General features: G+C 38.9%; 3 protein-coding genes across 4 annotated transcripts in view; 1 reads left to right on the forward strand and 2 right to left on the reverse strand.

The window, feature by feature from the left end:
- sntb1 (syntrophin, basic 1) overlaps positions 1 to 10501 on the reverse strand; it is a 35475-nt gene extending 24974 nt beyond the window's left edge. The window contains exon 1 of the mRNA XM_010732380.3: positions 9673 to 10501. Coding sequence (XP_010730682.1) covers positions 9673 to 10219 — 547 coding nt within the window. The 5' untranslated portion in view covers positions 10220 to 10501. The remainder of the gene's footprint in view (positions 1 to 9672) is intronic.
- A 3587-nt stretch (positions 10502 to 14088) lies between these two features.
- Positions 14089 to 16145, forward strand: LOC109139609 (E3 ubiquitin-protein ligase TRIM47-like). Of its 2 annotated transcripts, none has more exons than XM_027286078.1 (2): positions 14089 to 14147; positions 14481 to 16145. In XM_027286078.1, the coding sequence occupies exons 1-2, from the start codon at positions 14108 to 14110 to the stop codon at positions 15665 to 15667; spliced, it is 1227 nt and encodes a 408-aa protein (XP_027141879.1). In that variant the 5' UTR covers positions 14089 to 14107; the 3' UTR covers positions 15668 to 16145. The 2 variants fall into 2 exon arrangements, with proteins under 2 accessions (XP_027141879.1, XP_019119210.1); XM_019263665.2 differs by having other exon boundaries at positions 14123 to 14213.
- A 3102-nt stretch (positions 16146 to 19247) lies between these two features.
- On the reverse strand, positions 19248 to 22755 carry LOC104920201 (protein NOV). The gene is made up of 5 exons (XM_010732378.3): positions 22562 to 22755; positions 21847 to 22075; positions 21455 to 21709; positions 20704 to 20933; positions 19248 to 20587 (listed from the first exon to the last, which is right to left on the reverse strand). Exons 1-5 carry the CDS (start codon positions 22607 to 22609, stop codon positions 20294 to 20296), a joined length of 1056 nt encoding a protein of 351 aa, XP_010730680.1. The 5' UTR covers positions 22610 to 22755; the 3' UTR covers positions 19248 to 20293.
- Between the last annotated feature and the right edge of the window lie 1089 nt (positions 22756 to 23844).

The following is a 23844-nucleotide window of genomic DNA, read 5'->3' on the forward strand; positions in this document are numbered from 1 at the left end:
TGAGTGGGTACTCTGGAAACTTGTTGGTATATTTTTGTCAAATGTTCTAACTGTTCTAACTCTATAAATAACTGTATCAACCTATGGAAGTCAATAATTTACATTTTAAATTAAAATCTGTGTATAGATTGTTGTTCTATCATTAAAGAGTATGCAAATAAAAAAATGTAAGCAATCACGCTGTAAATCGCACTGATGATTCACACCTTGTGTCTGCTGCTACAGGCAGTATCAAGAGAGTCATGGTTCCGAAAACACTGAGCCTACCCACACAGCCTCTAATATTTCCTGATAGGACAGGGAACAAAAAGCTTTTCTTGTAAATGTCAATCTCCAAATCACTGGAGGCTTGATAACTATTTTAAATTCATCATGTTGAAGTTGTGAGAAGGGAGAGAGAGACAGGACATATGTTTCAAGTGAAAGACAGAAATAGAGAGGCAGAGATAAAGTGGGGGCTCAGTACAATCTCTATGTTCTCAATGTTCTGAATCGTTGGTATGCGCTGGATGTTTTAATTGGCATATCCCACCGTACGAGCCACACATAATTGGAATATGGCTGGTGGCATTTGTAATCCAGCATGTGAACTGTTCTTAAGAGAAGCACTATAGACCCTTATGAGAATATGTAACAAGCCTAACCACCAACCTGGAGAGATGACACAGGCTTAGAGGCTGACACATAACACAGAGAAGACGAGGGTGATGTGAGAGTGTCCTCAATGGACCGACAGTGGCGACGTGATCCAACTGCACAGCATATAACCCACACAGTCAGTTCAGATTAAAGGACTGAAAAAGGGCTTATCACTTTGTTCAAAACGCATAACAAGCAACAGCGCAAGCAAATTCAATGGACTGAAAAGATCAAATCTGTTGCAGTTGGATCATGACAACTTTGTCTGGTTTGTGTTGGTTAGGAGCATTTATGAGACTAAAGTGACACAAAGGCACATGTGCTGTAGGATTTACATTTAGAAAGGAAAATACACAGGTTTCAAATTTGAGATAGACTTATGCAAGAACACACTTACACACAGTGACTGTCTTGTCCTCTGTGCTGCAAAGCATGAGGAAGCTGTAGAGGAACACACCTTAGACACACAAAACGTGTGTGTATAGTGATGATCCAGCATTACTGCTGATTTAACCAACAGACAGACAGACAAATGCACTAGTTAGCAAACAAGATGGACTTTCCCCACTATCAGAAAGTTAATTAAAAAATATTAACAGTTAGTGTTGGAATATAATTATACATGATACAAACTTATGAGTACAACACGTCCACCTAATGCTGTGGGGATGCTATCAATGGGAGAAATCTGACACTGAATTATAACTTCAAACACCCCAGAACTCCCATTAATCTCTTGCATCAACATCTGGTTTTAGACTTTTCAGTGCTTCAGTTTTTACTCACTTAGGAGTGTGATGAAGAAATAGAATGGAAACTAGCACTCAAATAATTTATATTTCAATCACAATCTAACTGTTAGAAATTTCTGTAATTGAATAGTTCTTTATCTCCGAAAAATGCCAAAAACTCTCTAGTTTTATGGTCGAAAATGTGAAGATTTTATGCTTTTCTCTGCTTTATATAACTGTAAATGAAATGTCTTTGTATATAATAACCATTAGTTGTTGTCCTAAAGAGGACAAGCATGAGGGGAATATTCTACTTTGAGCACAATGAATGTCAAATCATACTGAAATTATGTGGCCAAATAGCTGTCAGATGTCTACCTTCTTGAGTCCTGGGTTATAAATTTACAGTCCACTTTTTTAGACGGTTTAAACTGAAATTGAAATACAGCTATTACACTAACATAATATTTAGTGGGCGATTTGTTTTCAGTTAACATTTAAAGTCTGGAAGGAGGGAATGTAAACTCATTGACCAGTGTTACTGTGCCCAGAAATAGAGCTGTAAGTGTTTCCAGTGGTGGGGAAAATAAATGGGGTGGAGTCCATGTGATCATTATACTGGAAGTGTGTAAATGTGTGTGCATTCCCTTGGGTCATGTTTCTATTCCATTACGCAGCCAACTTGGCACAATAACGTCAATAGCACGATAAGAACTTGGTGAGGAAGTCGCTTGTGCTACTTGAGGCTTCATTCAAAAGCAGCTGGTTTTGCTGTTACATAAGACAAACCAAAAGATTCAGATGAGGGGCTGGCCACCCCCATCTGGCTGATTTTATTTTCCATTTTTCAACCTCGTGCTTCAGACAAAATGAGAGCATTCACATGTAGACACAACAAAAATTTTTCATTGTGACTCCTACCCTCCACTTCATTTAGAAACAGTGGTTTGCTGTAATAATAGTCATGATGCAGATGCCTGAATGGCATTGTATCACCAAGGACCAGCTGTTTAACTCACCACTTAAAATGCCACATTCACATCCATTGATCATTTTTAAAATTGTACTCGTCCCCATTCACTGACAATGAACACACGCACTCACAATGAACACTCACACACTTGTTTAGTTGCATTCCTCAGCATGTGTGCTCCTCACCACCAACCCCCTTCCTCTCTCACATACACACACTATCCATAGCTCTAGAACATGTTACACATTACTATTTCTGTCTCATTGTCTCTGTTTAACCTAATGGTCCTTAACAGTATTTAATGAGGTCTGAAGTCGTTGGACTTTCTGCCATATGCCTCAGATTTTTATATGGTGGGAAAATGTACCAAAGGAAAAAAGAAACCCTCTCATTAAGCTTGTGGGAGAGAAAAGTGAAGGTGTAACGTTGGTAGAACAGACCAGGGCAAAGAGGTAAAAAAGAAGAAAAACGGTCCTCTGATTGCAGGGTAAAGGCTTTTACTCCTTGAAGGCACTGAACAGGACAAAAGGCCTTTACAAATCCACCCTTAAGGCATCTTTTGGTAAGATTTGGACCAATATCTCAAAGAGTTCAAATATCGCCTTAACTGAACAACGAACAGTGACTAAGGCAGAGCTGTTTTTTTTTTAATAGAAGAAATCTGACAGAAGACATTTTAAATGTGCATAAGTAAAATGAGTCATTGACACTGAACTTTGAATTCACGTCAAACAGTTACTAACTCTGCAAACTCATAACTTCCAACAGGTAGAGGAGGAGATGTATGAAATATGTGTTTACATAAAAAAGATACAGATGTTTGCTAAAATGTAATATTTTAGAAGAGCTTGGAGGCATTTACTCTTTTTAACATATCATTTCAACATGCTGCTGTTGATGTTGGATTAGAGTGAGCACACTATGTTGGAACTTGTAGATTCATGATAATTTGAGTCACTACAGTACTGAGTATTTCTCATAAACTTATCACAATAAATCAAAAAGATAGTTCAGATGTTTATACCACAGGGTACGAGACATCCTCCTCCTTTAAACTAAACAACAACCTGAATATTAAATATTAAAATCTCCACTATGTTAAACTGCAGTCAGAAAAAAAACATCCCACCTATTCGCACATAGTGTTTGTGGGCTGTAAACCATTACCTTATATTACATTACAGTCACCTTACAATTGACCAAATTCACGTTCATATAACTGAATTAGTTTGTGGGTGTTACAGGTTTCATAAAAACAGAGCTGTTCACAGGCACATCCACTACATATTTCCCAACCGTGTTGCTTTAGCCTCAGACTTTGAGCACCATATTGTCTGTGTAGCTAGAAAATGCATACTTCCCTTTTCTTGTTCAACAGGAAGAGAGTGTTTTAAAACAATTCATGAAGCAAAACTTAATTAACTAGGTCTGTCCCTATAGTTGATCAATCTTGCCATCCAGAAAAATCAACAATCACTGACTAGAAATAAGAAGACTTCTTTTTCTACTTCTTTCTGAAATTTCTGAATGAGACACAATGTTTAAAAATAACAAGGACTTTTTGAGAGTCTGCCACTGTAACCTGCAAATTTGCATGTCTGTCTGACAGGCTTAGCAGCTGTAACTAACAGGGACGGACCTTAGCTACTAGTTATCAGTGGATTTAACCTCCATTGGAACAAGTGCTACATGTACGTAAAAAAAAAAAATCAGTTCATCATCCTCATAAACCAAATTATACAAATATTGTACTGTCCTGCTCTTCCATATTTAAACTGCATACAAATGTATAAAGAGATTTCCTCAATATTTGCTCACAAGAACCAAACATGCTTTGGCAACTATTCCTAATGCCAAAAAGGATTTGGCATACAGTAACCTACTCTTCTTAAAAAGGAGGAAAAAGTGAAAGGCATTATGGCGCATTATGTTCATTAACTATGGTCTGTAAACTAGAGAGCTGTGTGTGTTACATGTTCCATTATTTCCATAAAAGGCAACATAAACTACAGTACTTAACTCAAAACCACAACCACATGAAGTGTGAACAGATGGAGGATGACTTATCTGCAGATTCAACAGAAGTCAGTGACGCTGCTGTCTAATATATTTCCTAGTATAGGTCATTTTTGGTCACCTTGTTAAATCTCTAAATTCTCTATTTAAGCATTAAAGACAAGTATTTAGCCAACATAGCGGAACTCAGTTTTATGATATCCGTGAAAAGAATACCAGGAAAAAACAAACACAATGTACAAAAACAGAATGATTACACCTGGGGGGAAAGAGTTTTTGTCTTCTTCAAACAAAGCCAACAAGAAAAACAAGTGAGCTATAGCCAAGTTCTTTGCATTAGCTCACCGTCCTTCCTTTTTTTTGGCTGTGTAAACATTCACACAGGAGGAATGAATGATTCAATCTATTATTTCGCCACAACAATCACTACTGCATCATCACAGTTGTTATTGTTATCATCCTCATCATCTGCTCTGACTCAGTCTCCACAAACAGTAGCGGAGGAGATGATAGTTTCTCTAATGACATAAACAGTCAACCGGTAGACACATCGACTCGCTCTCTTACACACACACACACACACACACACACACACACACACACACACACACACACACACACACACACACACACACACACTCATTGTAGTATCAGTCTAGACTACAAAACACTGCTGATGACTACTTGATACCACAGATGCATATACTGTACACAAGTATGCACATGCTCATGGACACGCACTCTGTATCACTCTGCTGACAGCAGCACATATACACACTCCATCCAGATGTCGGGTGATGACAGGTATGGTTTGTTCAGGGATCAACAGGAGAGCTTACAGAACACTGACTCATTTCCTGCCTGTTGAAGTGTGTGAACTGATGTTCTTTATTTTATTCTGACATTTAGTTGTCAAATTCTTCTACTCTCCTGTGTAGGCACTTTGGACTTGCTCACAAATAATACTGCTAGAAACCATGTGCCTGTACTGAAACACACCTGGTGTATTTCAAAGTCTAACTACTGGCAGTTTCCGCTCAAAGATTCTTTTTTTTTTTTTTACACATAATAATGCATTCTGCTGTAATTTCCATTAATTCAAGGTCCTGAAGTTGATGGTAATTGTTTAGTTGCTTAAACCCTTCACCTGAACGGGGACTTTCAAATGATTTTGTAGCTTAGCAGCTGTACCTCAGGATTTCTCCACAGTAGATGTTTTTGGAGCTGTAGCAATACTTAATACTTAACACAACAATACTTGTCTTTTTTTATCAAAAGTGTAAGGAATTTGTCTTTTTTTGTAATGTAAGCTACAAACTAATTTAAGTTACTAACATTAGGGTAATTAGCTACTCTTTCTCTGCTTCAGGGAAAAAGATTGATCTGTTGTGCTGGCTCTGTACACACATAACAGGGAACAGGGAAACAAATTGTATCGTGTGGCCATGGATTAATCAAAATGTGGATACCAATTGTATCTCATACACAATAGCATTTTCGAGCACTCAGTGTTGTAAAACATGGCTTTTTTTTTCCTCTGGCTACTCTAGGCTCTATACTGTAGATATCGGTGTTGCCAGGTCGTGCAGACAAGTTATTATCTGGTGATCACCCAGTCTGAAAAATGCCATTTTAGTTCAGAGATGTATGGCTTGTGAAAAATGGGTCAAATATTTACTTCAGTAACTACAGGGTGAAAGAATTGGTCATAATCTGTGGACACATTCACTTTTCCTATTGAAGTAAAAGGACTAAAGACCTTCTGCTAGTCGCTCCTGAAGGGCAGCAGTGGCTGAACCCACATGACACAGATACAGGAAATTAATCTTCAGTGCTGTGTCTCCTCTCTAAACCATCTCTGCTGTAACATTTTTCCATTGCTACAGTACAAAATCTTTTTTCACACCACAATGGGACAGTTTGGCTTTTTTGAAATGAGGTAATACTTCTCAATAGTCAGTGTGACAGTGCTCCCAGATTCAAGTAGAACAAAGCACTGTTGTGGACAGGGTCAGCAGAAAATTATATTTAAGTCACATAAAAAAGGCAACTATAAAAAAAAAAAAATCATGTCTACTGCAGGTAACACACTGAGTGCACACAAGTACCTCATACAAGCCCACTTCAAAACACCTGTTTAAGTGTACGCTATATTAAGAATATTTACACCACTTGACCTTGATGGTTTTTTCTACACACATTAGGCCTTTTACACTAAAGACAGCACAGGTGTAGATAATGAAATTAATGATGGCTGAATTCCATTTAGCTGCTTTAGGTCCCTGGTATTGTGCATGGTGGTTCACTGCTGTGTCTTACTGGGACATTTGATGATTAATTATTGATGATCATAGTTATTATTAAAATCTTCAATTCTAATATCAGGAAGGTGTGGTTAGAGTGGGTCCAGACACTATTAGACAATTCAACATGCACTTTGTTTGAGGTGAGGTACTTGGACAATAGCATCTCTGTGTGGACTAGCACCATTTGCCACATTACCTCCTACCAATGGTGTGTGCCATAGGCCTTCTTTGCAGCATACATTTAGACTTGTTATAGTAAGAAAAGCACATGTGTCTCTAATACTTTATTCTATTCAAGTGTTCCTGTAATCCATGACAATGAGCCAGCATGCACAATGCCAGGTCCCTGAAACTGAAGCAGTTAAATTAAATTCAGCCATCATGATTTTATTATTCACACCCTTGCTTTTTCTACTGTGACATGACCACATGCCTTACACAAACACCAAACACAGCAGTGTGGCCTTTTTATTGCTGTGACCTACTGTAAGCGGATAATTAAAAGTGACCTGATTAGGCAATACTCCAAATGCAAACGTGTAACTACAGTATTTCCTATTTTTACCAGCAGCATGTAATTGAAGGCACGATTCACACAGAACTAATTCTTCACTGGACCTGCATTATGTGGTTGCTAGGAGCTTTGTGACTGCAGAACCTTGACTTGATCTCCATAGAGAAATTCACAAATGTTTTTAGCTTGTAAAACTACATGCTGAGCCACAGAACAGAGAACAGTAGAAAGTCAGTGCCTTGCTCAGGGGACACTTTAACAAAGTGGATGCTCTCTGACATGGGGGGTGGGCTTGAATCATGCTGGTCTTGGTTGCACAGCAGTTTTTGACCACTGGGTCAGTCCGCTGCCCTCTTGCAGCTTGTATCTGGCAGGAGTGAGCGGCCACCGCCTATCTTATCTAAATTTGTTCTCCATCTTCTTAATGAGTTTCCAAGATGGCTTGCCAGTGAAACACACAGATTACAAACATGCATGTATAAGCTCTCTTGCATACACACACTACACACAAAATGCACAAATGCACACAGACGTGCACTCCTCTCCCAAGATGTTTCTACCTAATCTCTTTCCTCTTGTGTTGTGTCTGTTCTCTCATTTTAGAAAGTGGCCCCCACTCAGGAATAAACAAAGGAATGTATCACTAAATTTTAAGTTTACATATTACAACAATATTACATATTACAATTTACAACTGCTCACGTCTTATTATTTGAAATGAAAGTTCAAATGCACCTTTTACGCTGCTAAATATCCATGAAACCCCTTGAGACATACATTGTCACTTTCTATACTTCACTGTATTTTTTGAATGCAAACAATCTCTGCTGCCACCAACTCCTGTCCTCTAAAGTGAACCATCGCCGTCATCTGTATATCAGGCTCATAGCCACCATCGTTAGCTCTCCTTCTGTTTGGTCTCTCGCTATCGCTCTCCCTCTCAGCACTTTCCCCATTAAATTCACATTTCAGCTCCACCTCCTCCCATCTCTCTCCACAACACCCCCTTCCTCCTCTGCTGCTCCATTCCACCTTCTCCTTCTCTCTTATCTCAGTAAGTTTTCAGCAGGGACCTGCTTTTTCCTCTGCTGTATAGCCCCATGTATTCCCCTGGGAAGTATCATCACCATGTTTGCAAGTGTATGTATGAGAGGGTGTGTGTGTGTGTGTGTGTGTGTGTGTGTGTGTGTGTGTGTGCGTGTGTTTGTACATGAATGAGTGAGAGGGAGAGACACTTTTTTCATACTCAGGTCCAAGAGTCCTCACAGGAGCGGGAATGAAAAATGCAGAAGAGGGCAGTTATGTGCAACATTCTCCAGTGTGTAAATGCATGTTTATCTGTGCCTGCGTTCATGTGTGTGTGCTCGGACAGTATATTGATGCTCATCCTTCAGAGCAGTATCATTTTCACTTTTGGCTAAAAATGGCAACGCAAAAACACCAACTTGTCTGCCGTGCTTGTGCTTATTGAAAGTAAGGAGATGGATTTGTTTGAGTCGCCTTGCTTACAAAAGAGGATGAGAGGAAGAGAGATGATATGACTTTGACCTTGTATGATTCTCTGACACCTCTGGTATAAATAAATGTTTCCTTAGAAATCTGAAGTGGGATTTTAATCAGCAGCCAACCACCTAATTTCACAACTATTAAATAAACCTAGTATGTTGTGAAGGCAAAGTTGCATACATGAGTAGGTGGTGTGCAACCCCCTCTCCTGCTGTAAATGAAATAAAGTAAAAAAGCTCCACTTCTTCTCTACTCTCTGACTGACTGTAAATGAATGAGAAAACACATTTGATGGACAGCGATATGATAATACAGGCTGGTTTTCTTTCTTAGCTCTCATTAACCAGTACCTGCTCTTTGGAATGGTAAATCACATCTTATAGCAGCCTGCTGCTTTTCATTCTGTTCACCTAATCAGACAATGATTTATACCTGGGATGCTGAGAGAATGCAATCAGCTGGCAAGTAGGAAAAAAAACCTGCAACAATTTGTGTCCTGGGGACCACTGACCTACTAGATGATATTCATATAACAGCCCAAAAGAGCAGAAAATAGGCAGCCATGTGGAATAAGAAACTCTCAGTCCTATAGGACATTATTCCTTCCCTGCAGGATAAGGTTCCCATGCATATAAAGGTCCACAGTTCCCTTAGGGCTCTTTGAGTGAGATTATATTAGCTCTTCATAAAAATGAGGATCAAATTCCCCAGCGTTTCAGAAATGTCTTGTAAACTCGGTATGACCTTGGATAAACTGAAATCTAACACTTGGCTATCTTATCTCATCAGGTATGCTGCACAATCCTTCACTCGGAGATAAGCACAAACATTCACACGTGGGCTTCCTTGAATGAAATCTTGTGGGAGTTTAGAAAATGAACTGTGGTATGCGGTATGAAAAAAGTTTGGGATTACCTGATGCACACACACTCTACTTCACCATTGTTTCTGTCATCATGTCAAACGCAGTTTATCCAGACCACCTACCCTCCAGTGTCACCTCTTTCCCGGCTCGTTTCAGCGCCTGCACAGCCTCATCGTGGGTCGCGTCTCGCAGGTTCATGCCGTTCACAGACAGGATGGCGTCCCCGACGTACAGAGCCTGAGTCTGGTCCGCTGCGAGCCCCTTGAATATCTTACTGATGAGAATGGGCATTTTATTCTCCTTCCCTCCTTTGATGCTGATCCCAAGTCCCCCGATCTCCTGTTTGGTCACCTTGACGCACCGCTTTCTGTTGGCGATCGTCTCGGGCACTCTCTCCGGGAGGTCCGTGAACGCGGTGCGCACAGTTTGGGGGCCGTTGTTGGAGTTGGCGTTATTGTTGTCAAGGTAGGATCCATTGGTAAGCCCGTTAGAGTTGACACTGTCGTTCACGAAGTCGTTAACGCCACTCTCCTCGCAGCTTAACGTGAGCGCTTCCTCGTTCAAGTTGACCAAAACTTTGTGCCACCGCTCCCGCACCAAAACCTCCACAAATCCACTTTTTTGCACTCCGGAGGCACCTGAAACTCCCGTCGCTATTACCACCGCCATCTTTGGAGCATTTCTTTAAAATGACATGTGATTTTGTGCGAGGCAACCTCTCACACATTAACTTCCACTCTGCCTCTCTCACACTCACGCTGGACTTTGCCCGTCTAAAGTTTTCTGCGGGACTTGTCAGGCGTCCCGACCAACCAGCCTGAGCCGTTTCGGCGCAAGCTGCCCTCCGCTCCGCCTGCCCGAGATCCTATCTGCTGGGTGGAGTTTGCTCCCCCCGCCGTCAGCCGATCCCATCTCCAGATCCTGCGTGCACAAAATGTGTTCCATCATTTCCACAGAAGGTCTGAGACGAAACAGGATACACAGAGTTAAACAAGCACAAACAAAACCCTTTGAATCTCCATCCAATTTAGTCGCATGTGTTGCAATATAAGTATACTGTGAGATATAGACATATGAATTCAAATACCAGCCTGGAAAGGAAACTAACGTCTGTATCATGAATAAAACTGAAAAAATAATTCGTTTTTCTGATTCATAATGGAGCTGAAGTGACAGGAACTGGACACTGTCTTCATGATGGCTGTTTTAAAACATATTTTCATTTTCATTTGAAAGTGCATAGAATAGAGTCGTGTGAAATATGACAATAACTGTGTTCCAGCCTTCAGATGTCCACTTTGTCGCACGCTGCTGCACTTCACCGCGTTCACGTTGCAGACGTGAGAGCGGTTACGCGCATACAGGAATGCGCCTGTGCCTGTTTTTGATGTTTCAAAGACAGAAAGTGTGTGTGTGTGTGTGTGTGTGTGTGTGTGTGTGTGTGTGTGTGAGAGAGAGAGAGAGAGAGAGAGAGAGAGAGAGAGTTTTGTTAGAGAGCTCTGACACGGAAAGACCCCCCTCTGAGGCTTTGCTCTCCAACTTTAATATTATTATTCCAAAAGACATCCCCATGCCCTGTCAATCACCACAGACTCCTGATAGTTCAAATAAGTGAACCCAGACCGTGAGGTGTTGTCAAGTTATTGAATGGAGCCGCTGGGTGTCTCGACCTTCACAAGGGTGACCCGGGTTCAAACCCTGTGAGTGACTGACAGGGATGCAGGGAGAAGATGGAGGCAAATAAGAGAGCCTCAGTGACGACAGGATGGAATTAGGGGAAAACTAACCAAGCAGCTGCCAGTTCCTGCTTGCACAAAAGTTTCATCTTTCTGGATGTAATATCACTTAGCTATAGATATTTTCTTTTAACAGCCGTCACTCTGAAGAATGACATCCTGATGTCAGTAACAAACAGTTAAGGGAAACCTGTGATCTATTAGAAATGTAGCTACAGTACGACACCTACTGGTGGACACTTTTGGTTAATCTGTCTGGGCATAACTGTAGAACTACAGGGAAGCTGCCTCTGGTAATGAAAAATAACGCACAGGGAATAATTTGCACCACTGCAATCACAGTTATGAATAAACGGTATTAAATTAATCATGCTGGGAAGTTTTAATTTAGTAATATCTTTTGCAATTAAATTGATTTTTATTTGATATGATTTGTTATTTTCTGTTGTTATTTTATTCATTTTGCTGTTGGTATTCTGTTATTAATGATACAAAGACACATTTCCTGTCTTTGTCCAATAAGAGTATTCTATTCTGGAAACACAATATTAACACATCCTCAGTGCACAAACTGACCATCTTTACTTTACGCTACCAAACATTTCAGAATTTAATTAAACACATAAAAATGTTCAATGAACTGATTTTANTGTTAAATGAACTGATTTTATTTATTTATTTATTTATGTTTACTATTTATTTTTAACATTTTATTTCAAGACGCTAAAGTTAGGGTTTTTCATGGAACATTCACAAGTCTGAATTAAATGAACATTTTCATAGTGTACAGCCAAGCCTCTCGTTAGGAAGCATGGATGAATTCATAAAGGAAAATGACACAGAATTTATCGTCCGACATATGGAGAAGGAAAGGAAAACTAAGATGTATAATGCACAGCTCTTTGAGCTTCACACAGTAAAACAGACTGCTAATTTAAATGTAAAAATTACAGACGGTAGTTTTTTCCTACACTGACCAACAGCTTCAGTGTTGTAAAATTGTATAATTGGTTTATTATAATTACTTTACAGTTGAAAATAACAGTTACTCTAGATTTGAACTTTTATCAAAGGATATTAAATAGTATGAGAAATAACGACATTGTCTGATTTAATATATTTCAGTCTGTTTCATAATTAATCAAATTATATAATGACAAATATATACAGGCATGCTGTACAATAGGAGTCAAGCTTCCTCAGCTTCCCACCCTCTGAACTACATTGAATCACTACTGAACTGCACCAGAGAGAGGATTAGGTGATTTATTTTAAGAAACAGAAATACTAAGAATAGTTTGGTTTAATGAGGCATAGGAGCTACAATTGATTTTTACTTTTATATGGAAATGAGTTATCAGATGAAATGTACATTCTTTGTTGTGGTAATGACCTTCAAAACAAACAAACAAACAGATAATGTAGTCTTATTAAAGGTGAAGGTATTTAAAGGTTGTTAATTAATCTTTGTTTTTTTTTATCCTCTGTCAGCTCTAGCATGTTGAACACACACTTTTTATTGCAGCAGAGAGCAGCTGCAGATGGTTTACACAATAACAGACAAACTCACACAGGCTTTGTATTGTTGGTCTATGAACTGGCTTTCTGGATTAATTAAGAGAGGAAAGTGCCCTGCTCAAGAGCACCGGCAACACTCATCATGTTATAAGAGGAGACTGAAGCTTAGATTTTGGTTAAGTAAGTGTTTTTTCTCTTTATTGAAAGATATACTGCAGAATTATTTTCCCTCTTCTTTTATTACTCTACCCTCAAATATTGTTCTTTCCCTTCCTGATTTTCAGCCCTCTTTCCGCCTTTCCTCCACCCACTCCTCTCCACCCTCTACATTTTGCTTACTTTTTGTTTCCTTTTCTGCCTCCACAACTGCCCATTTTCTTCTTTTCTTGCTTCTTTGAGTTCTTCTTGCACATTTCCATTATTTACCAGTTCGTATTTGCTCTTTTCCCTTACGCTGCAACTAATGAACACTTTTCACTGGAGTATGCATTAAGTACGCACAGAGAAACGTTCTCTGCACCACCATAATATTAGGATTTAAAACAGTCCCGTTGTAAAGAAAACCAAAAAAAAGAGTTCTGTTTGTGTTCACTGTTTCTCAAAATGCACGGTGTGCTTATTTGAAATCTTGTTTCACTTTCTTGCCTTTGCTGTCACATTGCTTTGCTTCTTTATGCCTCACTGCCATCAACTGTCTATCAGCGGAATAGCATGAAACTGGCATCAAAAACAAAAGTAATGAGATTTCATTATTGATGCATCAAGTTAAGCATTTTAGCTGGTTTAATATTAAAGTTCAACATTAAAAATCAAGTGATCATAATTACAGTTATAGAAAGTGGAGGCACATTCAGACTTTTTTTCCACTCTTCACTGTAAAAACAGAAACTAAACAGCTGTTTTGTTGAAAAGAAAATATTTGTGGAGTGATTCATTTTATTTCAGTGGCACTGATATATCCCTCCTTTCAAGTTAACTCTTTAAGAGCAGAGACTTGACAGATCAAGCTGGCTTGATTCAGAGACAGATTTCCTTTAAAGTGTTTGAGCTTGGCACAGATACACCTTGGGCTTTGAGTTGGTGTTGTTTTAGTTGAGTGGATCTGTGACACACAAAACTGACTATGGTGACACCAGGGAGCTGTAATTGAGAGTTCTTTATGATCAGAAATGATTATTTTATTTTTATGCCACAATTTATTTGACATGGCTCTTCTATTAAGGGGTTAATGTCATGTAGGAAGAGCAGATGGGTGGAGTATGAATCAGAGGAGGAGGAGCATCATTGCATCATTTATACAGAAATGAAACCTAAGGCTGGATGTGCACACACCTTCATTACTGGTAAACACAATTCATTTTGCATATTTCCATACAAAGAGAGCACAGCAGGCCTGAGCATCCGAGAAGGTGAAGTTCTATATGATAATATTCTGATATTGTAGAATATTTATAGCTATGTATTGCATGTAATGATTGTTCATAAATCTTTATAACTTGTTTATGAAGTACTTTTATGCCACTTCAGTTTGCATACCATAACTTGTTTATGAAGTACTTTTATGCCACTTCAGTTTGCATACCGGTCATGCTGGTCAGGTTATGATGATCGTTTTGCCAGCAGATAGCATGTAATATGAACTCTGCACTTTCCTTTTCATCTTGTTGTTTTTGTAGATATGGCCACAGCCAGCCCTTTCCTGTCTGAGGATCAGTTCCAGTGTTCCATCTGTCTGGATGTTTTCACCGAGCCTGTTTCTATTCCATGTGGACACAACTTCTGCAAGGCCTGTATCACCAGGCACTGGGAAGGCAAAGAGCAGTGTCAGTGCCCACTGTGCAATGAGAAATTCAACAAAGGGCTCAAGCTTTGTGTCAACACCGGATTCAGGGAGGTTGTGGAGAATTTTAAGAAACATCATGCGAAAACTGACAATAACTCCCAAATCAAACCTGGAGAGGTGCCATGTGACTGCTGTACTGGCAGCAAGTGTAAAGCCTTAAAAACTTGTTTGGTATGTTTGACCTCTTTTTGTGAGACACACCTAGAGCCTCATCAGAGAGTTGCTACCTTAAAGGGGCATAAATTGACTAATCCTATTCCCAACCTGGAGGACAAAATATGCAAGAAACACAACAGGATTTTAGAGCCTTTGTGCAGCAATGACCTGACACGTGTTTGTGACCTGTGTGCAGAACATACCGCTTATAATACAGTCCTTTTAGAGGAAACATATGATGACAATAGAGCTCAGACGAGGAAGAAGAAGGCGGAAGTACAGGAAATTAAACCCAAGCGTGGTAAGAAGGCAAAGAAGACTAAAGCGTTAGTACAGACCCAGAGGAAAGACAAAGAATGTCCGCTGCAGTTCAAGAGATATTTCTATCTTCCTGGATGCATGGGCTTTTTTGGAGGTAAATTCTTCTATGAAGTTGATACTAAAGGGATGACCGGCTGGGATTTAGGAATAGTCACAGAGTCAAATCTTCAAAAGAGGACATTCACACCTACTCCCAGGAATGGAAACTGGATCATAAGGTTGGAGAATAACACCAGCTGCAGGGCTCTACATGACTTCTATATACCCATCTTCTTGTTAAGGAAACCTGAGAGAGTCAGGGTGTTTGTAGATTATGACAATGGAGAGGTGTCCTTCTGTGATGCAGACACTGGGATTTGGATGTGCTCCTTCACTGACTGCAAATTCAATGAGAGAGTTTTCCTTTTCTACAGACCTAATATAAGCTGGGTACAGGCACTACAAAACAAGGTTCAGAAGATTAAAGATAACGTATGGCCACAACTTTCATATTTCTTATTAGGTTGTATTTTACTGATGATTATTCTGATTTCAGATACTTAAAATTAAATATCACGTCATCTTTTACAAAGGCACAGATTAAGCAGATTTTGATGAAATTTTAATTCAGTAAAATCTGATCATGATAAGCACACTTCACATACTGTATACACACACATATTTTCAGAAACTGAATGATGCCTACACCTTTACAAATCTGTAGACTAAGCTCAGTTTAACTAGAAATCTTCCATAGTACAGTGTTATTGATATCTGTTGGAGATGAAGTTGAATGTTTTCTTTTTATCCATATTTTAGCATTTAGTGTTTTTGTTGTTACAGTGGTGTATGTAGAGTCACAAACTCATCTGTCACTTTATCATGTGTAACAACATGCTAAAGGTCCATATACATTAAGTCTGTAAATCACAAGATATGTTTTAGAAGTTGTAAATATGACTTTGTATGCTGGTTTTACTTTTTGGGATGTTAAATGTACAAAAAATAATTTTTTAAATATAGTTTTTACTTTTCCATGAAACACAATGGTACTGTCATTTCTGAAGTTAATCACCACTCTCTTCTCTCATTTTGAGCATGTACGTTATGAGCTGGTATCCGTGTGTTTAAGTGTTCAAGTTCAAGTCGGCTTTATTGTCAATACTGCAATATGTACAAGACATACAGAGAATTGAAACTGTGTTTCTCTCTGTCCAAACAGCACTAAACATGAAATATAAAATACAAAATATAAGTGAAGATGTAAAAATATATATAAAAGAAAATATGAAAGAAAAATAAAATAAAAATAAAAATAAAAATATATACACAAGTTAAAAGACATCCNTATAAACCGTATAAGCAGAATTATCAATATAAATATAAATATATAGTGTATAAATATAAAGTGTGATCTCACATATTCATATTACAGCTGAAGATGGTGACAGGCGCTTTTTTCGAATACACCTCTAGATGGAGCAATCTACTCACCCTAAACAGTAGCCCACACTCAATGAGATTAAACATGTCAGTTAAGACAGGAAATGTTTTGTATGAGCCACTGAGCCAACAGATTTTTAGTCCTTACGTATTATATTGCTGCAGCAGGTTTACATACTGCAGATTTGCACATATAGACAAGAGCTTTATCTTGAGTTTGTGTGTGACCGAATACCTACACACCTTCCATCAGCTTCGTTAATTAGCAAATGTCAGTATGTTAACATGTTATATTAAACTAAAATGGTGAATAGGGTAAACGTCACACCTGCTAAACATAAACATGTCATTGTAAGCATGTTTGCATGCTAAAGATAGCATTTAGTTCAAAGCATGACTGTTACTTGTTGCTTGTCTATTTTCATGACAGGATCAAGTCAACATACATGAAGTATTTCACTAGTGTCTTTTTTAAAACTACCACCAGGACTTGCCAAAGTATGAAATGGTCAAATCCTAAAATATCTGACATGACTAACAGACTAACCCTAAAATAGGTGTGTGAATATTTGGCTCTTGGTCATACTGGGGAAATCATGAGTGAGATGCTAATATGGGATAATAAATGTTTTATTCTTGCTTTTGTAACTTTTAACTGTCAGATTTCTCACTTTGTGAAGAGAGAGAGAGAGAGAGAGAGAGAGAGAGAGTGAGTCAGCAAACAGAACCAGGCTGTGAAGTCTGTCATTATTTGACAACCCAACTGTTTAAGCAGCACTGAATGGCCTATAGAAGATCAACCACAAACTGGAATGATATGTCTTGTCTCTGTCAAGTTATTTCACAATCCCACTCATACCTAACATTCTTGCACTGCAATTTAATCGATGAACTAAGAATTATAAAATGTGTGAAGAAACCTGCCAAGTCTGGTATTCTGTTTCATACGAAGCATCCCATAACTCAGACAAGGAGGCGTCAAAGAAAACATGACCTGAATACGCCTCAGTCAGGAGCTTTGAGCTGCAGCTTGGTGGTTGCTCAGCCGGTCTGACATTTTATAGTAACAGTCAGTCCATCAGTCAATCTGTCAGGTAATCAACTGTTCACTGAGCCTTACTGTCAACTAACCATTTGAGTAGTAGTAACAGCTCACAAAACGCATACCCACACATTGTTGGTATAATCACAAGGCTGCTTTTAATTGAGGTACTTTGCACCTCTTAAAATCAGTTTGGGATCAGGGAATAGTGCAATAGAAAGAACAATATAATGAAGCTAAAAAATGAGAACATGTTATCAGCATATAAGTCTTTGATTGAATTTATACCACATTCCAAAATTATTGTCTCAATGGTTCACATGTTCTATATTGATGGACATAAGGGGAAAAAGGAGGTACTCACTGGAAAAATATTAATGGTGATGATTTTTAGCATAATTAGCAAAAACACTTGATTGACAGATCGATTGTCATGGTCTGTACCAAAACCACAAAGTCAACCTCAATACATGACAAGTCAAAGCATCACCATAGTCATTAGGATTCATTTACTCGTACTATTATATTAATATTTAAGTCGGCCAAAACACAGACAGACAGACATGCCATGGCTAATGAAAAAAGACAACAACTGTCTGTTTTGGACCGTCTTGTCTTTGTATGTTGTCATTGTTTAGCTTTCTCTTGAATCATAACATACCATATGTAAAGAGAATTCAACACTAGAACAAGCTCAAAATCCTAGATCCACAAACATAACGAACATGTAACATTACCACACACCTTTACTCAGCAGACACCATAACATAGCTGCAACCAGATGTTTCGACCACACTGTCAGTCTCCCACTGATCCAAGCTACCGATGAGCTAAAGTTTCCACTGAGGGGCTATTTTAGGAAGCAGTAGCAATCCTACAGGGGATAACGGAGTTTTCCACTGTGACCTTCCTGGTAGGATCAGGGAGAGAGGTTAAAGGGTCACCACCCACTGTCAGAGGGGCTCAGACGGTTTCGTAACTTCTGGGTCCCATATGTTAACATGAACATCCTGGGCTGTTGAAAGGGAGCCCAGAGGAAGAAGTCTACCCCAAATTCAGACGAGTGAAAACTTTCAAGATGTGTGTTCATTTCAAGGGAAGAAGACCATGAAGTCTATGTGAGAAAGGGAATCATTATTTACTCTTATATGGTTAATGGTCTCTTTTATTACACCCTTATATTAGGTGTTGAAACTCCCAGACTGTTAACACCTGTTAGAAACCATATGCTTTATGAGAAGTTTATTTTTTGTCATTTTTTACATTTTACATTTTGCCACTTCCTCGTTTATTCATTATTTTCACCCCCTCAGCTCTCAGTTACACTTCAACATGATACACAGTATATATTTCCTGATGCTCATTCAGCATAAAAAAATACATTATTTTAGTATTTAGTAGAATGAAGAGATTAAAACTTTGATACAAAAAATACAAATTTATTTCAAAATGTTGAGTTTTTCATTATTATTCAAACTGATACAGGAACAAGCATTGTGAAGTATAATTAAGTAGTACGCATATTGGTACCACATACCAATATATACACTCATGTTTACATTGTTACCGATTAAAACTGTGTATTTGATACACACTCAAGAAAACAAGCTATACAGCAAGTATTTACAAAACTTTTGTCATTAAAAAATAGCTGTTAAAAACATTTATTGATGGGAACATAGACATTATGCATTTTATAGCAGGGGTAACATTTCAGGCAGATGTTAGAAATGACACTAAGTCACCACAGTGACCTTGAATTCAACCTTTAGTTTGGATCAGGTCAAAGTACACAGTCCAGTTATTTCAAAAATGTGTCCCATATTTTAAAAAAATACCATGACAGTGCCACTAAAAGGTAACAAGCTCATCCTTTATGTCCCCTTTGCTGCTCTTTCTATTTTATCAACAGGAAAACAATAGGATTACATTATTCTACGTCTCTTAAGATGGATTAAGGTGGCAAGTATCTGTACAGTACGTTACTGTAGGTGTTTTTACTTTATTCTGAAAGAGGACATACATAATTTAAGCTGAACAAAGCACACTGTGGTTACATGTTCTTTGTCTAAAGACCAAACTCTAAATCATTCCTGATTGGCAAAACCAATTGTCAGCCAAACCATCTGGTTGGAAGGCATCAAACCACCATGACACTCCTGTATGCCTGCACTACCCTGTGACTGTATTAGACCTCTTGAATCGAGGCTGTTTTAAATTAACCTTCACAATCTTCACAACTGCTAACAACTTAAAATCTGTTGTGAATGGTTGTTAGTATATTCTACCTAAGCTCCACAAGTGGAGAGAATCAATATATCACAGGGTTTAAGTGCTTTGATTCTACTTAACAATAGTGAAGATGACACTTTGTCCACAGGATGTTACACAATTAAATCCCTCACCAGGAGAGAGCTACAGAGCCATTTCATTCTCCAAAAGAGGTTTCTCATTTTATGAATACAAGTAAGATTATGCCCATAATAAACAGATATATTCTTATTAAATGTGGATATGTTGCAAGTTATAGACCTATAAATTGTACATTTTATGACTATTGTACTGTATATATTATGGACAGTCTTGTTTCAACTTAAAACTTAGAGTTAATACAACTCTAAATTCCTGGATTTACAAACACAGTCATCAGATACAGTCTTGACTTTAGTGCTCATTATAAGCTCATCTGAGAGTGACATTATGACCTATAACCTCATGCCGCTGTATCCCATCTCTGATGACTGCCACACAGCGTTGTCTTGGGGGCAGTGGCTGTGGCAGGCACAGGTCAGGATTACCATCACTGGCCTTCTAGTGGTTTTACCCTTGGCACACTGGAACTCCACCATGACGGTCTTTGTTCTGTGGGGGGTACAGCATCGGCCGTCTATGCAGGAGCCACAGTAGCGAGGCTTGTAGGCCTGGACGCTGGTGCAGTTCTTATAGGTGAGATGGACGGCTGTTTCACTTCTCGCCATCCTCTGACACTTACTGCCTTTCTGCAGGGACATAAAGAGCCATTACCTAAATGAAGTATCTCTAGTGGTGTCTAAAAAATATAACTTAAATTTAGAAACTCATACATAACCCCCCCCCCAAAAAAAAAACAAAATACCTTTGGTGCAAGCTGCATCAGCTGTGTCTGGTCCTGCTGGTTGTCACAGTGTCTGATCATACACAGTCGGCTCTGCTTCACCATCTCACACCGACGGTTCTTATTGGTCACTCTGGTGGACAACCCCATACCACAGCTTTGAGAGCAGGCGCCCCACTCTGTGGTCTGCTCGATACAGTTCAGACTGCGGTCCCAACCATCAAAGCTCACTGTTTCCTCCTGACGATAGGCTGAAGGAGCACACAAGAGGTACAGAGGAAGTTAGAGTGGAGAAAGAAATCACCACATCATCTAGTAAACCTGTTTAAAACTTTACCAACACGGAAATATGTGATATGTATGTATGACAATATCGATTTTTTACTGTGTAATGAACACACTTATATATATTATATATCAGCTATCTTTAATTTCTTTCCCTTTCTCTTGGCAGGCAAACTCTTTCTAAATAGAAGTTTAAAAGCGTTTTCAGAGGAAGTCTTCAGGCACCATGATCCTTGATTGGATTCAACTGACAACAGAGTGATGCATCATTACTGTTTCACATTTCACACTGAAGTGACAACATGGTTTCTTTCCTTGTTTTCTCATCCTTGCTCTATTTTTCCAGTTTTCTTCCTCCTCTACCTTTCCCTGAACAGGTCAGAAAAATGTACATAACCTTTAAACTTTGCATCTCACACTGTAGTGACACTAACATGAAAGAGAAAGTGCATCTCATCCCATCTCACCCTACTTCCAGTCTACTCACCTGCCATAGCAAAGCCGCCCAGCGCGCTTGCTTCAGCCTGTGGCTCACACACCCACTTCTCGCAGCACTCTCCAGGGACCTGGACCCGGCGTGGCATTGGGCAGTCTGGCCCGGGCAGCATTACATCCACGTTGCAGCGTGGCACACAGCCAATCTGCCCATCGCGGCACATACACTGGTACTTACAACTGGGGAAGAAGGTCTGGCCATTCTGATAGACAGAACCGTCCAAAACACACACATCCCCACCATGAGCTGGGAGAAAAGGACAAAACAGACGAAAATTATTTTAATGACAAAAGCAATGACAAATTACTGAGGCCAGGATCCACCTTTGAACTAACTAACTATAGACATCCTGTATATGTTTGGGAATGTAATTGCTCACTCACCACCACAGATGCCAGTCCTCTTGTGGATGTCAGTAGAGTATTCACACTGCAGCCCTTTACGTGTGTCACAGGGGTTCATTTCAGAGCACACCTGCCCTTTCTGACGGGCACACACCAGGCAGCAGGCACAGTCATCCAGGATCAGAGGCACCCCGGGAAGACACATGGGGGGCTCCTCAGGGCACTGGCATCTCCGAGGACACACCTGGGACCAGGCTAGTGTTAACACCTGGGTGGAAAAGAAAATTAATATCTGTTTTACACTTTGTTGAAAGTTTATTTCTCAGTACATACAAAAATATGTTCTTAGAAAAAATATTTAAAGAATACAAAAACTGGTGAACATTTTCTAAGGTAATGTAATTTAATATATCTCATGAAAAAATAGTGGCATTAGCAGAACAACAAAACAATGACTTAAAATAAACTTTACTTTACTAACAGTGAAACTGGGTAAAAAGTTGTTAAAAACACGTTTAATTTAATTAATCAATTTAAGCATATACTGTAAAGATATTACTGAATGCTTTGGTTTCCTCTGTGAAAAATGCAAAATTAAAACTGTTTTCTTGCCTTCTAATCTTAAAGTTATTAAAGGTTTTTAGAAAAAAATATAGTAATCACAAACCTCTTTACACCAAGAACACCTAGAATGCCTGGGGTTACAATTAAACCTCTGTCTAAAATGAAAACAGCATAAATTGGTTGCACCTACCTGTGCTGTAAAGAAGACAAAGAGAGCTTTTTCTGACAGACTGGCCATCTTGCTATTAAGTAGAGCAGAAACAAAAATATCTGCAGTCTAAAAGGGGTTCTGTTGTCTCTGCGGGAGCTGAATTTGAGTCCTTTAGTTCAGAGTTGAATCTTCCCTCCTCTCTGGCTGTGGTGTAGCAGAAGGTTGTGATCTCTTTGTCGTTCTGGCTGAGGACTCAGCAGAGGAGGACCTTATATAGTGGAGCTGTCCTGCTGGCACCATGACGACAAACAGGAAGGAATGTTCGCCAAGAGTGGTGGAGGAGGACGGGAGTCACATTTTATTGTGAGATCCTGTCAAAGATGGTACCATAGACATACAGAGGGAGACAAAAAAATATGTTTTTTAATATATACATGGTATCCAATTTATAATTAATTACTGTAAAAGCTATATATACACAGACATGCAAGAAGTAAATAGACATCTTCATTCAAATGCAAATTAGGTGTCTATTTACTTCTTGCATGTCTGTGTATGTTTTTTTTAAATACTTTTACATTTATTAATGAGTTAATTATTTACATGTTTCCTTACACACACCCTTCACTTTTTTCTATTGAAGTATCCATATTGGGGATTCCCTTTGCAGTCCAGTATGTTTATGTTATTACATGGGGTCTGGGGGTTCCCTCACTTTGGTCCCTCTGACAGTGGGTGGCGACCTTTTTGACCTCTCTTGCTGAACTCCATCTGGGAGGTCAGATTGGAAAGCCCTCTTATCCCCTGTAGGATTATAACTGCTTCCCAAAATAGCTACACAGTGGAAACTTTGGTCCATCAGTAGCTCAGATCAGTGGGGGTTAACACTGTGGTCGACACATCTGGTCAGAGATGTGTTATTGTTTTCCTTCTGAGCAGACTAGGTATGTCGATGGATTTGGGGTTGAAGCCGAGTGGATCCCTGAATAGACTCATTTAAACTTTTTTAAAGAGATTGTGAGCAAAAATGTCATAAATTATATTACACAGTAGTACAGTACTGATTTTCTTTTTATACTTGAGCAAGGCGGCTGAAAATGAGTGCTTCGATGTAATTGTTGTTCATATGAAAACAAACACATAAAATACATATAGTATGGAGTTCCACATATTAACTAATGCTTATAAATAATCTAAAAAAAATTTGAATGTATTTTCTTACTTTTACAATAAGATCAACCATTACCAGAGCAACATCGACAGTTTATGTGATGAGTGATGTTTTGACTGGCTGGCAATTAGAAATATGGGCATGGCAAATA

Source organism: Larimichthys crocea, chromosome XIII (assembly GCF_000972845.2).
Source record: "Larimichthys crocea isolate SSNF chromosome XIII, L_crocea_2.0, whole genome shotgun sequence".
Lineage (NCBI taxonomy): Eukaryota > Metazoa > Chordata > Actinopteri > Sciaenidae > Larimichthys > Larimichthys crocea.

Coding starts and splice junctions, on each gene's coding strand:
- LOC104920201 (XM_010732378.3), bottom strand. CDS start 22,609: ATGGCCAGTCTGTCAGAAAAAGCTCTCTTTGTCTTCTTTACAGCACAG. Junction 22,076..22,561: donor TTGTCTTCTTTACAGCACAG/GTAGGTGCAACC, acceptor TTTTCCACCCAG/GTGTTAACACTAGCCTGGTC. Junction 20,934..21,454: donor GGGCGGCTTTGCTATGGCAG/GTGAGTAGACTG, acceptor GTGCTCCTTCAG/CCTATCGTCAGGAGGAAACA.
- LOC109139609 (XM_027286078.1), top strand. CDS start 14,108: ATGAAACCTAAGGCTGGATGTGCACACACCTTCATTACTG. Junction 14,148..14,480: donor TGCACACACCTTCATTACTG/GTAAACACAATT, acceptor TTGTTTTTGTAG/ATATGGCCACAGCCAGCCCT.